General features: G+C 41.8%; 1 protein-coding gene across 1 annotated transcript in view; it reads right to left on the bottom strand.

The window, feature by feature from the left end:
* Positions 1–14,944, bottom strand: part of LOC134585662 (major facilitator superfamily domain-containing protein 8-like) — a 104,731-nt gene extending 89,787 nt beyond the window's left edge. Inside the window, exons 1-2 of the mRNA XM_063441115.1 lie at positions 14,640–14,944; positions 4,723–4,797 (exon numbers count right to left, since the gene is read on the bottom strand). Coding sequence (XP_063297185.1) covers positions 4,723–4,797; positions 14,640–14,664 — 100 coding nt within the window. The 5' untranslated portion in view covers positions 14,665–14,944. The remainder of the gene's footprint in view (positions 1–4,722; positions 4,798–14,639) is intronic.
* Between the last annotated feature and the right edge of the window lie 1,253 nt (positions 14,945–16,197).

Here is a 16,197-nt window from a genome sequence, read left to right as displayed (position 1 = left end):
TAATTACGGTTGACAAATTAAATATCACCTACCACCATTGGGATTTAAGTAATTATTAAAGGTAGCTGGTGATAAACTGATTTATTAAGAATTACACAATAATGATCACTTTATCACTTTAAACGCAATGATATAGTACGTTGGCAAGTATGGTAATTTTGAAAATGCGAACGGCGGGAGTAGCCCGAACGTGGCTATACCCGCCGGTACCTGGACTTCAGCTGGAAGCGTTTCGGCAGAGTTTCCCCGAACGGAGGGGGGAACTCTGAACCGGCGGGACGTGTGGCCGGAAACCGGAAGTGCGGGGTCATCGAGGAGGACCAGTGAACCCGGAAGTTCGGCTGTCACGAAGGCGAGGTGAACAGCGTGCGTACGGCAGGTAGGAAGGGGGGGGAGTAGCGTTTATATGGAACGCTTAACTCCTCCCACAAATACAGGCCTTACGGCCTTAAACATATAAAAATAAATATAAATAAATAAAATAAATTAAAATTAAAATACCGTATATAAAATTTGGGAAGAAACGCCTGGTGTCACAATGCCTAGACCAGCCAGACCCCAAAGTAGAACCAAGTATACAGACAGTTACAGAGGTTTGTTTTGGTGGAGTAACATTTTACAAAGATCCTTTCTCAAACCATAGTGTGAGCCAGAAAGTTGGCTTGAAAGAATCACAGAATCACCATAAACTCATATGATCACTGGGAAATCCTGCTCATTAATGCGAAAGCTAGACACACTTTTAGGAACAATTTTAACATGCTTATAATTTGATAACGAATATAGGCTTGTTTAGTCAAATAAATCAATCCAAATGTACTTATCACAAAAATTGTTTACAATATATTAAATTCAATTTATATTTTAATATCTTATAAAAAAATAATAATTACAAATTTAAAAAAATAACTTTAATCTTATGTTTAACTTTAGTTTTCAATGGTGTAGCGAACATTGCTATTTCTTCCCTCTTTTCAATATAAAGGCAGACCTTCAATCTATCAGTATGCAAGCTTCACTTCACAGAGAACATTATGTATCCCTTTACAATTTAATGTTCTAAAATTTAAATGGCACTACCCTACACATGTAACCTTCAACCTAATTCTAGACATTCTAGCCTTGATGCAGTTCACATATTTATTTATATATTCAAGAAAAAGAGAGGAATCACCCATCAAAAGCAAGGTTGTTAAAGAAGACTGCGGTGCTAATAAAATGCTAAAAGGCTGTGTGTTTCGAATGATGTTGGTCACTGATGATGTAGGAAGGAAACTCATCATGCCTAGACTGCCCATATGGATGTACTCAAAGCTGACAAGGGCACTGAACTGACCCTCTTGTCAAACAAATAAAAAACATAAGGAAGCTTTTAAAAAAGGGCAAAGTTGCAGAATGTAAACTTGGAATTCAGAAAGTCAGCCAACTATCTGGGACCTATAGACAGTCTGCACATTGACGGCGACTGATATTTCTATGAAGGAAAGTATATCCCCCAATGATGTAGGCTTAAGAGAGAATATAAAACAAACTATGAAAATGGTTCCTAAATCATTATGCACTTAAATCTTAAAAACCATTGTAGTATAAAACTGTACATTCTATCACAGATCTAAGTATCAGGTTATTGATTTTAAAGTATATACACATTTCCTAGCAATTGGGCTAGGATGTCTTTTCTAATACTTGGTATTATCCCCTGGGCCCCAGGAACAGACAGAATTATTTGTGTAGCTGATAAAAGATCAGTTGGTCCATTTTTACATGATAGCAGCACGCATCTCCCACCGATATGCCAGCTGTACATTTATAGAGCTAATGTGTTACTGTGTTGTGCTATTCTCCTTCGAAGGACCACCTATATCAAGTTGATGATGTGGTGCATTCAGAGACGATCTCCTGCCCAACACTACTGTAACACAGGTAGAGTCATTGACTAAAGGGAGTATAACAGGAAACACAAAGTGAATTTCAAATTGTAGGTCAAAATAGTTGAACTGGAAACATTTCTCCCAGTCAGCTACTGCTTTGAGTTCTGCAACTTTGGCCTTCAAATTTGAAATCCACTTTGAATTCCCTGCAATTCTAACTTAAGTGAATAACCCTGATGGTTATTTCAGTTGCTGTCGCTTTCAAGTTGAATGAGTCTGGACGTTCTCCTCTGATCTCTCATTGACAAGGCATTTTGCCCATAGAACTACCAATTATTTTTGCATGTTTTTTTCCCCCCGTATCTTTCTGTGTGAACTCCAGAGTCTGTTATGCATAAAAATCCCAGGAGATCAGCACTTTGTAAGATATTCAAACCATCATGTCTGGCAATAACAATCATTCCACAGACAAAGTCACTTAGATCACATTTGATCTCTATTTTAATACTCCATTGGAAACATAAGCTGAACCTCTTGCTCTATAATGCAGTGCCTAAACAGCCAGCCACACATGATCAAGTGTACAGGTATAACAAATAAAGAGCCCAATGGGTGTTACCTCCAGGAAAAAAAAAATGTCCAAACTAACTCCTAAAGTTGGATGGTGGTGGTTTTGTTTCTTATAAAACAAAGAAAAACATTATAAACTCCACATACTTTGGCCCCCAGCAATCTGGGAACTTCTCCAAGGACAACCTCCTCAACAAGTACGAGGGGAAGACAAGGTTGAAAGAACAGGAGACGGTTGTTAAACAAAAATAGTTTGATAACTCAGCAAGTTTGTCCACCACCATTCAACATGTACATTACCCAATTAAAGTGTGTGTATTTGTTGCCACAGATTTACTTTTAGGAGGAGTTCAGGATTACAAATATTTTGATGGATAAGGAGAATGTTATTTTCCGCATTATGAGATCCGAAGCAGACGGTTAGATTTTATTTCATGAGAATATAGAGAAATATCACCCATATTTTGTTTAAACTTTAAGGATCTATCAATATCCAGCTTGTAAGACATGTAAATATGCCAATTTAGAAAGTGTATATACCGTATATATATATATATATATATATATATATATATATATATATACACACACACACACACATACATACACACACACACACAGTCTTGAAACATATGTGTGCCTTTGTGGTGTGGGGGAATAGGATTGATGATTAGAATTTGATGTCTCCTCTGCTAATGGGAAATTAGGAAATCCAAATAAATGTATATGACCTTTTGGCTGTGAGAGAAGTGTGGAATGCACTCCTGTGCAATATGCTACACATCAATCTCGCACTCCGAAAGTCACTTTTTATGCGCAGGGATTTTGCATAAACTGAAAATGACCCTTACACACATTTGTCTAGAATTCACCCAATCCCAGCATACATCTGAATTTACTAATCTACTTTATTAGGAATATGCAATGCAAGAGAGAATTGGTTATTTCCAAGAAATACGTTAATAAGTACATGCACACACATCCTACTTTGCTTTAAAGTAAAGAAGATTTGAATAGATAAAAATACATGTAATTGCTAAATAGGTCACACACAATTGTTGTATACATAACAATCCATTAGTTTATGGTCTCTCAGTCACTGATTGGTGCCATATAGTGTTACACTTACTCTACACAGCAAAAAGTATGGTTAGTTTATTAAATTAGCAAATTGAGCCTTTTCAGTCTCAGCCATGGCAAATCGGTATATGAGATAAAGAATAAAAATATGCAATAGATGAATGTTGAAAGCTGTCCCAAACATCATAACATGACCTTCAAAATGGCCCAACAACAGGATCCATGTTATTGTTAAATAGAAGTGTATGACATAACAGCACTGTTGCCTATTTATTGGCCACACACGCTCATAGATGGGACCACAGAGTGCTGAAACAAATACTCCATTACTGCCTTCAGTTAGAACACTAACTACAGAGTTCAATACAACACAAACTTCACAGTTCCGGAAGCAACAGCAGCACAAAAATATTCTGGTCACCATATGCGATGCCATGTATCAAATGGAGTGTGGTCAAACGTACGACTGCTGGGCACTGGAGCCATGGAAGACAGTTATCCAGAAGGGCGAGTCATGGTTCATCATCTGGCCATTTACTCTGGATTTGACAAATGCCAGGATTAAATAAATACATTTAAAAACCTTCCTGAATTGCTATGCAAGGATAGGCAACCTCTGGTACTCATGGTGTTTTGGACTACATTTCACATCATGCTTTTATAGCCATAATGCTGGCAAAACATCAGCAAAGCATCAGGAGAGATTTAGTCCACAACATCTGGAATGTCGAAAGTTGCCTTCCCAAATCTTCATAATTTGGGCTAGGCTCAGTCACAATAGAGAGACTTATTTGGTCTTAAAAGGAGGCATATAGTCCTGGTTTACAGTCCATATTCTATCATATATGCTCAGCGTCACAAATGTTCTTGTGCCTGATTGCAAAGAAATTCATGCAGTAGGCAATGTTCAATTATATGCTTGGAACCCACTGCAGAAGAGTGGTTGCTATCATGGAAACACAGCTCAGTGAGATAAGGAGCGTGGGATACGAAGATAGAGTTTATGTGGATGTAAACACATGCGTATATATTAAGTAATGAATTATAGTTTATTTTTTTATACTAGTCTGACCCTTTCCTCCAGCAAGATGATCCAAATAATCCAGCTCCCCCCACCAGATGTTTGATAGAGTAGACGTATTCTATCCATTTTCATGACACAAACAACATCATTTAAAAAAGTAAGAGCACTGTCACCAACCATATTCAATGCCGCTCAGCAGAAAAATGAATCCAATGACTACATAAGTCAGCTTTCTCTTCCTCTGCAACACATCTGAAGAAATGAGAAAAAAATATACATAGCAGATCGAGTATATTTAGCAGTCATGTCATACAAAACAGATAGACCATACAGATGACTGCTACAATATGTAGCAGGGACAAAATTTGTGACACAATGGTCAGCAGATATAACCATGTTAAAGGGACACTATAGTCACCTGAACAACTTTAGCTTAATGAAGCAGTTTTGGTGTATAGAACATGCCCCTGCAGCCTCACTGCTCAATCCTCTGCCATTTAGGAGTTAAATCCCTTTGTTTATGAACCCTAGTTACACCTCCCTGCATGTGACTTGCACAGCCTTCCATAAACACTTCCTGTAAAGAGAGCCCTATTTAGGCTCTCTTTATTGCAAGTTCTGTTGAATTAAGATTTTTTTTTTTTTTTTTTTTATTCTTTATTTTTGTAGTGCATAGAAGTTGTACAAGCAGGCCTGAGGTGCCCCAACAGCAGTCCTCAAACATTTTCGTCGCTTTACATGAGGGACATACAAGTACCATGCACAATTTTATAGTATAGGTAGGTTTAGGTAGTGGTAACAGTAGAGTTTACAGTGTACAGATTATCAGACATGTAGTGAAATCAGGCAGTAAATAGTTTACACAGCAACATAAAATGACTGAAGTTTACAGGCTAGTCTGATTAAGCTGGAGTGAAAGAAAAGAAGGCAAATATAACAACAGTTTAAGAGGCACTTTATGTTGGAACAAGTTATTTCAGTTAGGTTACGTAATAAGTAAGCGTTCAACGACCTGTGCGATTACTGCGCCTCAGCTGCGGGAACATAAATATGCTCAACATAAAACATGCTTGTTAATCCTAGAGCATTCAATATCTTGTAGTCTGCTTAAAAGTATATACTTGCGGTATCACCGTGAAGTTAAGTAGGGTATGAGGCTTTACATGTGTAAGCTATGTTCAACAGTGAGGTAGCAAGCAGATGAGACATGTAGTGTACTCCCTCTTAGTGAGAATGCATATAGGTGTGCACGGTATACAATGCAACAGAGAGAGGGGATGAGTGATCCTCTGAGGTTAGTTAGCCGTTGCGTGCGATGTAGCTTACTGGTGTATGGAGTGACTGTGTAAAATATATTATGCTAGTGTAGGTATGGAGTGTAGTATGAGTGTCGCCGTGATAGGCAAGCCAGGGTGCCTACCAGCCCTGCGGAGCTGGTCGTCACAGTGCCACAAACCTACCCAGCAAAGTGAGCAAGTCTGTTAAAGCGATTCCTGCAGTACCCTAATAGTTGAGTTAGGTGTGGTTTACAGTTAAGTTATGCCAGTACATGTTGATAATGAGCTGATTTGCCGCCTACATGTAAATGAAAAAGAGTAAGAGAATAAAATAAATAAAACAAATTAAGAACACATTGTGTGAAGTCTGGCCAAATAAAAAGTAACAGGCGGGCTATATGTATTGCTTACAGCAATCTGGCTTGGGATCGTATATCTATAGGCGATCACATTTTTCGAAGTGCGGCATGTTTAATAAAATAAAAAGAAAGCAAGTGCATATGGAACGGCGTGAAGACATACAGTGCTTAAGCTGTGTGATTGGGTCCAACTGGGTCAGTGATTAAGCAAGCGTAACGTGGGTGTGGTGTTGCTCTGTCCAAGTGTCCCGGTACAATCGATGCCAACCATGGGTAGAGTTCTAGAGTGTGAAATGTGTTGAAGTTGGCTTTCAGGAAAAATTTGAGGACAAGAATGAACAGGTATAATTCAACTACCATATGCGTGCTTGTCATCGGAACCGATAGTCCCTGTGGTCACCCATCACTGTTCAAGTGGTGATGGTAGCGTATGGGTCCGGTGTGAGGCCTTGCGGGACGAACGGGACAGTCCTGGTTGGGTCCCAACTGTGTTGCGGGGAAGCTTGGCTCTTCTGGCCTTTTGGTTTGATGGAGTCCATAGTTAGGCCTAAGGATTGTAGGAGTGGTGCCGCGTCACATAAGTCCCGTATCTGATGAGAGTCAGGTCCCTGTTGGACCGTGAGGGTGTGAGATGGTCGCCAGCGGTAGCTGAGGCCTTTTTGGCGGAGGAGGGTGGTAAGTGGCTGGAGGGACCGTCTCCAAGCTAGGGTGCCGTTTGAGAGGTCTGCGTAGAAACTCAGAGTCCTGCCATCAAACTGTGGGGGCGTCTTGCCCCGTAGGGCGTCTAGTATCGCCATTTTGTCGGAACCTTTCCGGAGAACTACTATGGTGTCCCTGGTGGACCCAGTGGGCGCCTTTGGTGACTTGGGGACTCTGAAGATGTGTTCTGGGCGAATGTGCTCTGCTTGTGCCGGTGGCAGTATCATTGTGAGCAGGCGTTTGATGGTCTGTGCTAGGTCTGCATCTGTGGTGCCCTCTGGGAGCCCCCTGAGTTTCAGATTGTTACACCGCCTGGCATTTTCGTTATCGGCCATGCGGTAGTCGTGAGAGCGTTGTTGCAGTCGCAGCTCCTGCACCGTGGGTTTGAGCTCCCTTATGTCTTCGGAGTTAGTTTCGGTTCGGTTCTCCAGTGTAGTTAGGCGGCTGGTCACCCCCTTTAGATCCCCCCTCAGTGCAGTGATCTACTTGTGGATGTCATTGTGATGATCCGCTAGCATTTGCTTAAGGATCGCTACTGTCACTGGTATGGAGTCCTGTGTGGCGTTGGTCGGTGGTGAGGGCCGTCCTACTGTGTGGGTCGGTAGGTATTCCTCACCTGAGAGGTCATCGGAGAAGTCCGAGCAGCCTCCATGGAGTGCCGCCATGTTGGCTTCGTTTGCGCCTCGGGCCTGCCGCCACATGTCTCCTATGGTGAGTCCCGGGTTGTTTTTCCCCGGGTTTTTTTTGCCGGTTTTGCGACCCATATTGTTGGGGTGTAGGTCGAGGGTTTTTGCCGTGGTCCGGTTGCAGGTTAGTTGTGATTTCGTCCAGTTTTACTCGTTTGGGCCTCGGAGCTCCAGAATAGTGCGACCGCTTGTCTCGGCTGTTAAGCTCAGCCCCCAATTAAGATTTTCTTATACCCTGCTATGTTAATAGCTTGCTAGACCCTGCAAGAGCCTCCCGTATGTAATTAAAGTTCAATTTAGAGATTGAGATACAATTATTTAAGGTAAATTACATCTGTTTGAAAGTGAAACCAGTTTTTTTTCATGCAGGCTCTGTCAATCATAGCCAGGGGAGGTGTGGCTAGGGCAGAACCAAAGTGATTTAACTCCTAAATGACAGTGAATTGAGCAGTGAAATTGCAGGGGGATGATCTATACACTAAAACTGCTTTATTTAGCTAAAGTAATTTAGGTGACTATAGTGTTCCTTTAAAGTTAAATACAAGTTCAACGTGGGTTGCAGTTGACTTTGTGAAAAAGATGCACAAAAGCCCATTTAATGTTAATGTAAAGTCCATTTTGACGAACCCTTCTCATCCCATAACTCTCAGTCATTACATTAGTTCCCTATACATTCTCAGATTCACTTCAAAATTGTACTCCTTGCCTATTAAAAAAAAAAAAAAAAAAAAAAAAAAAGAAACATAAAATACTGTGTCCTGTGTCCACAAATCCTCTTACATTTTTTATTTCCCATTCCTGGCCACTCCACACAGCCAACCACTTACGCATTTCCTCGGTTCACACTTGGGACGCCAACTGCCGTTTACAGGACGTCTCTAGAGTTGCACCATATTTATGAAATATTCTCAACCAATCTAGAAAGCTTTTCCTGACTCTCAATCCTTAGACAATAAGCACATTTCAGCATGACCCTCATAACCTTGTGTTCATATAACTCAAACTTATAATAAATGTTATAATTGAAATAATTTTAAAATGTATTTGTACTGTACTGCAGAAAATAACAGTAACAAGAAGACTATGATACACTGAAGAATGGAAGCACTGAATTGGATTGATTGTTGCACATATGCTAAATTGTATACTCATCTTATGATCATAAAATGGGATGCACATTTTTCTACTGACTTCATGGAACAATATATTTAGAAATTATATTTTCCTTTGTCAAGAGGACGCAACATTGTTTTTGTTCCAATTTTAGTATACATGCTGCCAAAGCGAGCACATAACATTGTTTTCAGTTAGAACAGGGGTTGACCTCTATGCACAAAAGAGCTTTACTGTATCCATTAGTAAAAGGTACATTGCATTATTAGACTATAAAGATTCTGGGGGATGCTTTAGGAAGCTGTTGAGGCAATGTCTCTTGAAGGCGGATTTATGATGATTGCAAAAAAGAACCTCTTAAAGGAACTCTAACTTTAAAAATAAACATTTAGTTATATTATTTGGTTTTTCATTTTAATGTATTTAGTGTTTCTCAAAGAGACCAGGAAGAAAAATACTACATAAAAATATATAATTTTTTCTGTTTGGGGAATCATCTCCAAATAGGGCAAATCCATAAAGACCACAGTTGAAGTTAGAGTGGACCCAAGGTGGGTGTTACAGAAGTGCAACACCCACCTGTGTAAGGAGATTGTGGCAGGTGAGCAGAAGGTCAGGTATGAGATGTCCCTTTAAGAATAATAAAATAATAAATAAAAAACACACCTTTATTACAGTGATGGGAAAGTCTCCTTATTCAGTCACTCGGCCTACCATGATGTCATCATTTATGATAATTCTGTCCAATCCCAAATTTCCCATAAAGAAGAAATGGGGACACAGGACATTTGTGCAGCAATCACCAATCAGGTGAACACAGTTGATGTGATAATGCTGTGCATGAGGATACCAAATGTGAAAACCTTCAATTTTCAATATGTTGTCTGTCAAATGTGTAAATTGTTTCTCAGAAACGTGTAATAACTATGCCAACAGAAAAGCACTTCATTCGGGTAAAGTGGTTTTGGTGCTTGTATAACAGCTATAAATCTAAACCAAAGCCAGGCAAACTAAAGCATTTAACATGTAATAATAACGATGCATGTAAATATAATTTATTTTATCAGTAGCATGAAGATTGTGAATATAAATGTTTTTGAATGGTTTAACACAGAAGTTCCTCGGCACCCCAAGCTGTCTCTTTTCTAGTGTTTGGCTAATGTGGAGGTATTCGCTCAAGCACAAGTGGGTGGTAATAATTGGTTGGCTGCCCATAATTTTTTAAGCTGTACTCACGATGGGCATACAGTTATTGGCTTAGAGTGTCATCTTCTGGTTTAGCTGAGCACCATTGAACCATTACTGAAAATAAGATTCGCATTCTAGAAGTAATGGACACACACAGCATCTGCATATTTTTATTTTTTATTCTTCCCAAGACGGTCATGCACAAACAAGTAATGTACAATCAGATAACGCATAACATAAAGAGCAAAAAGTGATGAAAAAGGGGGTGGGGGGGGGGGGTAGAGTGCCATGAGTATCTGAACATGGGGCGGGTTGGAAGAGGAAGCCAAAGTGGGAAGGAGAGCCCAGAAAGCATCCACAGGAGAATATCTGCCAGAGGGATCATTAAAGTCCCCCCAGTAGGGGATACGAGATGGAACCAGCGACGTCATAAGGCGCAAAGAGCGTAGGAGCTGTTGAGGGGGGAAATAAACCCACCCCACCAAATCACTCAGCTGTCCACATCCCTGGCCATCCAGGGGCCACATACCCTCTCGAATGTCTTCATAGTGCCCCTCACTTGGGCCGTTAACTTGTCCATGCGACAAGTGTCCTTGATTTTTTGGACTACTGCTTTCACTGAAGGAGTCTCCCTCTGAAGCCAGCTAACGCCCTCCTGATGGCCAAATTAAAAATTTGTGCAAAAGTTTTTGCTCCATTTTTGTCCACTCGTCCAAGGGCCTAGCCAATAAAAATATCAACGGGGGCTAACTTAACGCCACGCCTGGATGTGCGCCAGTAGTGCAAACAGATAAGACCATTTGACCCTGTCAAACGCCTTTTCAATGTCGAGCGACAGGATCATTGTTTACCTGTCTCCGTATAATATCAACATTACGTCTCGTATTCTTGAATAATTGTCTGCCCGGGACGAATCCTACCTAACCCGCGTGGATCAGGCGTGGCAGCATGGGGTTCAATCTGTTTGCAAGATTTTTGGAGTCATGGTTTATTAAAATCGATAGGTCAAAAGTTAGCCGGTTCCGGGGGGCGGAGCCTGACAGCCAAGATGGCCGGTCGAGTCTTTTAAGAGCTCCAGCACCGGTGGGCTAATAAACGCCAATGCTGGCCAAACTACAGACGAGACCGACCCACGGTGACCAGAAAGCGACTAAGGAAGCACCGGGGAGCAGGATGATACCTGTCCCGGCCCAAAACGTGACGAAATCGCCTGAACCGGCCATGCGGCCTAAGCCAGAGCGGAGCCAGAAGCCTGGGGGAGGCGGCCGATCTCCAGGCGGAGGGCACGCTCACAAGCCTGACACAGCTCTGCTACCCCCCCCTCTGGACCGGCGGGGGTCATCCCGGTCCCCGAAGCACACACTCACTCAGCCACCCAAGCATACGGTGGAGTTTTTCGACCGGCTTTGCTCCTACCTCTGGATGAAGTTCCAAGCTCAGAGACGGTCCTACAACAAGGCCGTGAAACAGGCGGCGGCGTGGATCCGCCCGGCTACCCGGCGCTACCTGCGGGGAAACCCCCCTCATGTCTCCAGAGCAACCTCACGACGGCACCCTCGACGGAGATCGGTGAGGCGGGAAACTGCACCAAGTTCCCTGGACGGCAGCACTCACGCCATCACCCATCAGGGTAGGACCCGCCAGCATCCCCGACCTGCCTACCGCTCCGCGTTCCCAGCAACGGTCGACCACCTCAGCGCAGCCCAGCACAAAGAAAGGCTTAACTACTGCGACACTGTTCATGATGCAGCAGGGCCGTCAACCGAGGAAGGGGCCCTGGGCAGACATCTGTACTGCCGCGCAAGCAACCTCTCCACTACCTCACCAGGCGAGCATGCCGCCCTTAGACAGGTCACCCCCATGCCGGACAGATCTGCACACCCAGTGGGCATCGGCTGAAGGAGTCGTTTTGAAAAGCATGCAGTGCTGGGCTCCAGCCTCTACAGTCTGCACCTGAAGGGACATTGTTACTGCTGGTAATCACCCAGAGACTCGAATCACAGCATATGTCTTGAATCACTAGAATGGTGCCCGGATAGGTCATACAGCTATAGAGTGTATTTCATGTTAGCTATAACTTCACTACACCGTTAACTGAGCTTTATACATACTGAACCTAGGACCTATGCCTATACTTAATGATGCCCACCACACTTTATTTTCTTGTTGCAACAGATTACTTATTGTTTTTATAAGCCTTTATATAGAAAAGTTAATTTGTTTAGCGGGCAATTTGTTTGGCGGGCAATTTGTTTAGCGGGCAATTTGTTTAGCGGGCAATTTGTTTAGCGGGCAATTTGTTTAGCGGGCAATTTGTTTAGCGGGCAATTTGTTTAGTGTGAGATTTCAGCGAATAATGCACAATGTACCAATACCACAGATGACAAGAAAAAGCCTAACTACTATATATTCTGACAAAAACAAACGAAGTAACTTCTTAATGTTGATACTGCTCTCATATTAAGCTTTATGTGCTCAAGCTACACACGTCTGAGTGCTAGCATGATGCGAAACCATTTACCCACTTGGGCAGACAAGTGAGATGTATCACCACCCGTTCCTCAGCTTAGCGAGAGCTACCTAGTATAATCTTGAACATAGATTGTATGCTCAAACCTTGTTCTCCTCCTTTGTCTCTCTTCTACCAACTTTTCCATGATATGTACGTTTTAATACGCATAACTTTCAAAATTTGCACACTGTTAATGTTGATTGCATGTACTAGTACGCATACCTACTCACAAAAAATGTGCAGATCAAACCTGTCATGATGATGTTAACGTTGATATACCTGTGACTGCTGTCGTGGCATAACAGGCTTGCTTGTAACCTATCGTGCACAACAAAAATAAAGAATTAAAAAAAAAAAAAAAAAAAGTTAGCCGGTTCCGAGTCATCCTTGCCGAGTTTTGGCAATAGGACGATATCTGCCAGGTACATGTCCCTGTTTGGGGTGCCACCTTCCATAAAGGTCATTAAACCACGACTCCAAGTGGGGTGACAATTCCTCACGAAACGTTTTGTAATAGCTCCCTTCAAAGCCATCGGAGCCTGGAGCTTTGTTACCTTTCAGAGAAGATATGGCAAGGTCAATTTCTAGAAATACGGTTCCTCAGGGTGTCTGAATCCGCCAACGTTGGGAGTTCTAATTGGCTTAGGAAAGCACGGATACCATTGGCTTTCATCCCTTTAGTAACAGAATCAGGCTTAGTGTGGATAAACAACTTCGCAAAGTACTCCGTAAAAATAATATATCGCCATGAGATAAGCCCCCAAAGAGTCATTGATTTTCGTGATGTGTTTTTCGCTAACAATGTGTCCATTTTATTTGAGTTCTCGGAATAGGTTCTCCTGGACCAGACTATGGCCCGTGCCGTGTCTTCCAGTAGTGTTTCCCTAATTGACAACCGCAATGTGCGTACCGTGTTCAAGTTAGCAGGGGAGGTGTCCGATATATGTTTCTGTTCCGCAGTCCTCAAGGATTCCAGGAGGGACGATAATAGTTGGGATTTACATTTTTCCCTCATCGTGGCTTTGCGAATCAATATGCCTGGATTACCACTTTATGAGCCGCCCATACCATCGCAGGTGAAGGACCTGGCAAGTGTATTTCCTACACTTGCCAAAAAGGTAGAGTTACCTCCTCCAAGTTTTGTTATTTACCCCAGTCATTACTGGTGACAACTGGTACTGTTTATGGCAGATCCCATGGTCTCGCTGGATTCTCCATAGGCCTCAGTGTTGTACTCTTGCGCATGTGTGATAATACAGTCACATGGGCCCCTAGCAGATGAAATGACAGGAGCTGAAGATGACCTTCAAGAAGACCATGGCAACAGATTGAGTAAAATTCACCCTCCATGTACCTCGCAGCCACTGGTCACCCAGCAGAGCAGTCATCATTTGGGTTTTTTGCAAAATATGCAAAATCCCCAAACGATGACCACCCCTGTTGTACAGGATTTTAATCTAAAGATAGATGAATTACTATTAAACCTTGCACAGTCCTTACCAAATAATCACCTAGCAGGTGACATTTTTTATTCCGAGCCATTAGGGGTGGTGTTTTTTTGTTTGTTTTTATTCTCCAGGGTATTAACTCTACATGAAAAAACATTGTGGAAACCTGACACGATTTACAATCTGCATGTACAACATCACATGTATTTAATAGAAACATAGCGCTATCTTAGCATATCCTGCAAGACTTATTGTCAATACTGATGATACAGATACACATTATAGTATTACACACTGCATTTTAGGTCATTGTTACACAATGAACCCAGGAGTGTCTGGGTCTTTCCGAATAAGATTAAAAGGATTTTTAGACCAAAGCATTGTGGTTTATTCACTAAACTCTGAAATCTGGCAAACTATGTCAAAATAGCTGGCTCTAAAATAACTCTGCAACTCGCAGCTTGGTCAATGTAATGTAAGCTACATTTTGCAACTTGGCTTACTATTTGCTACAATTTGGGATTTAATAAACAACATGTCAGTGTGGACAACTAGCCTTTTTTAAATAAGGGACATGTGTGTCAGGGCTTGTCTGATGGTGCAAACAATACCATATAAACCATGATCTTGTTTTGTAACAGTGACATGGCTATATATTGTACCTGCATCACAAGAATGCTGCTACACCTGTTTAATAGTATTTTTTTAGCATGCATATATACACATTTGGACAGATGGAGACAGCTAGTGTTGTTTTACTGTGACTGTGTCTGTAATATCCCCTGATCCACAATAAAAGAAGAATTTCTTACTGTCAGTGACTGCTTGGGGATCCATTTAATCTGCCTCAGATCTGGCAGCTCTGTGTATTAATAGGAACAAGCATACTCTGAAACACCGGTCCTCCTTGCTCATTACACAGGGTTTCCCTATGCTGCTCTCCGGTAACAGGCTACTGCCTCCTCCACAGCCGTGATCCAGGCCCCTTTAATGCTATTTCCGGGAACCCGGGTCCTGTTCACCTTACTCGGTGTCTGTAATACCAGCCTTATTATCACACATTAACCTGCTGTCAGCACTCCCTGGCTACAGCTACCCTTCCCCATGTGGTTTGAAGTCCCAGCTGCAGCCTGACAGCTCTTTGAACAAGCAGAGCTTTATTGGTATTATTAAGACATAGAATGAACATTGCTCTGAGGTTCCATATAGAATGTTACACAGCATTCTGATAACAACCTTTACTTATCTTATACAATGGAATGTTTGTGATATATACGGTTATTATTACAAAGTATTTGGGGGCAAAGTGCTGAAGGCGATCAGATACCAGGGGAAGCAGCAGACATCTTCCACCTTTAACACTATGGTTCGGAATTGAAACAGCCAGGGCGAAAAGGTTTCGAGTTAGGGGTGTGGCTGTAAAGCATTGCTGGGACCATGTGGATGGCATTATATGGAGATCTGTTTATGGAACTGAGCAAAGCTTTTAGAAGAAGAACAAAGTGTTTTGTTTACACAAAGAAAGTCAACAGTCACTGCACTTTAAAACACCCATTAATGTCAGGGAAATTGATGTTTAGCTCTGTGATCCATTCATATAGATCAAACATTCTGAGCTCCTAAGAAAAATTCAGACAGAGATATTGGTCCTAAAAAGGCACTGTTTCAACAAAAAAAATGAAGAGATATTCAGAGCATTTATATATAATTTAGACTCATTACTAGATCAATGATTATAACCATTTAAAGGTAGTGTAGTGTTTAGAAGTATCGTGAAATAAATACATGATGTGATTGTACATACTAAAATGTTATGCAAGCAAATAAAAAAATTAAAGGGACACTACCATCAAAACCTTTTCATCTCATTAAAGTGGTTATGGTGCCTGAAATTCCACAGCACCAACTCAAAGTTCAATGTTCAAGTTTGCCAATTCTTGTACTATTTAACATTGACTGAGATCATCAGCCGCCTGCACAATATATGGCTAATCAGGGGTTGCACTACACGTTAACAGGGCCGGCCCAAGGCATTGTGCTGCCTGGGTCCAAGCACGAAATGCTGCCCCCTCCAACAAAACCACACCAAACAAAACACACCCACGTCCATTATGTTATGCAGTGTGTGTGTATTGCATTGCGTGTGTGTGTATAGTGGATGCAGAGTGTGGATAGTTGATGCTGTGTGTGTAGTGGATGCAGCGTATGGATAGTGAATGCAGTGTGTGTGTGTATAGTGAATGCAGTGACCATGTTTGTGGTGATAAGTAAATTTGTGGGGGTGAGCTGTTTTTTTTATAATTTTAACTTATTCCCCCCTTCCTGCACTTCCTTACTCCTCCCTTCCTGCACTTACTTATTCCCCCCTCC

Source organism: Pelobates fuscus, chromosome 2, assembly GCF_036172605.1.
Source record: "Pelobates fuscus isolate aPelFus1 chromosome 2, aPelFus1.pri, whole genome shotgun sequence".
NCBI classification, from domain to species: domain Eukaryota; kingdom Metazoa; phylum Chordata; class Amphibia; order Anura; family Pelobatidae; genus Pelobates; species Pelobates fuscus.
The sequence above is the reverse complement of the archived record's forward strand: the minus strand, read 5'-3'. Positions and strand labels throughout refer to the sequence as shown.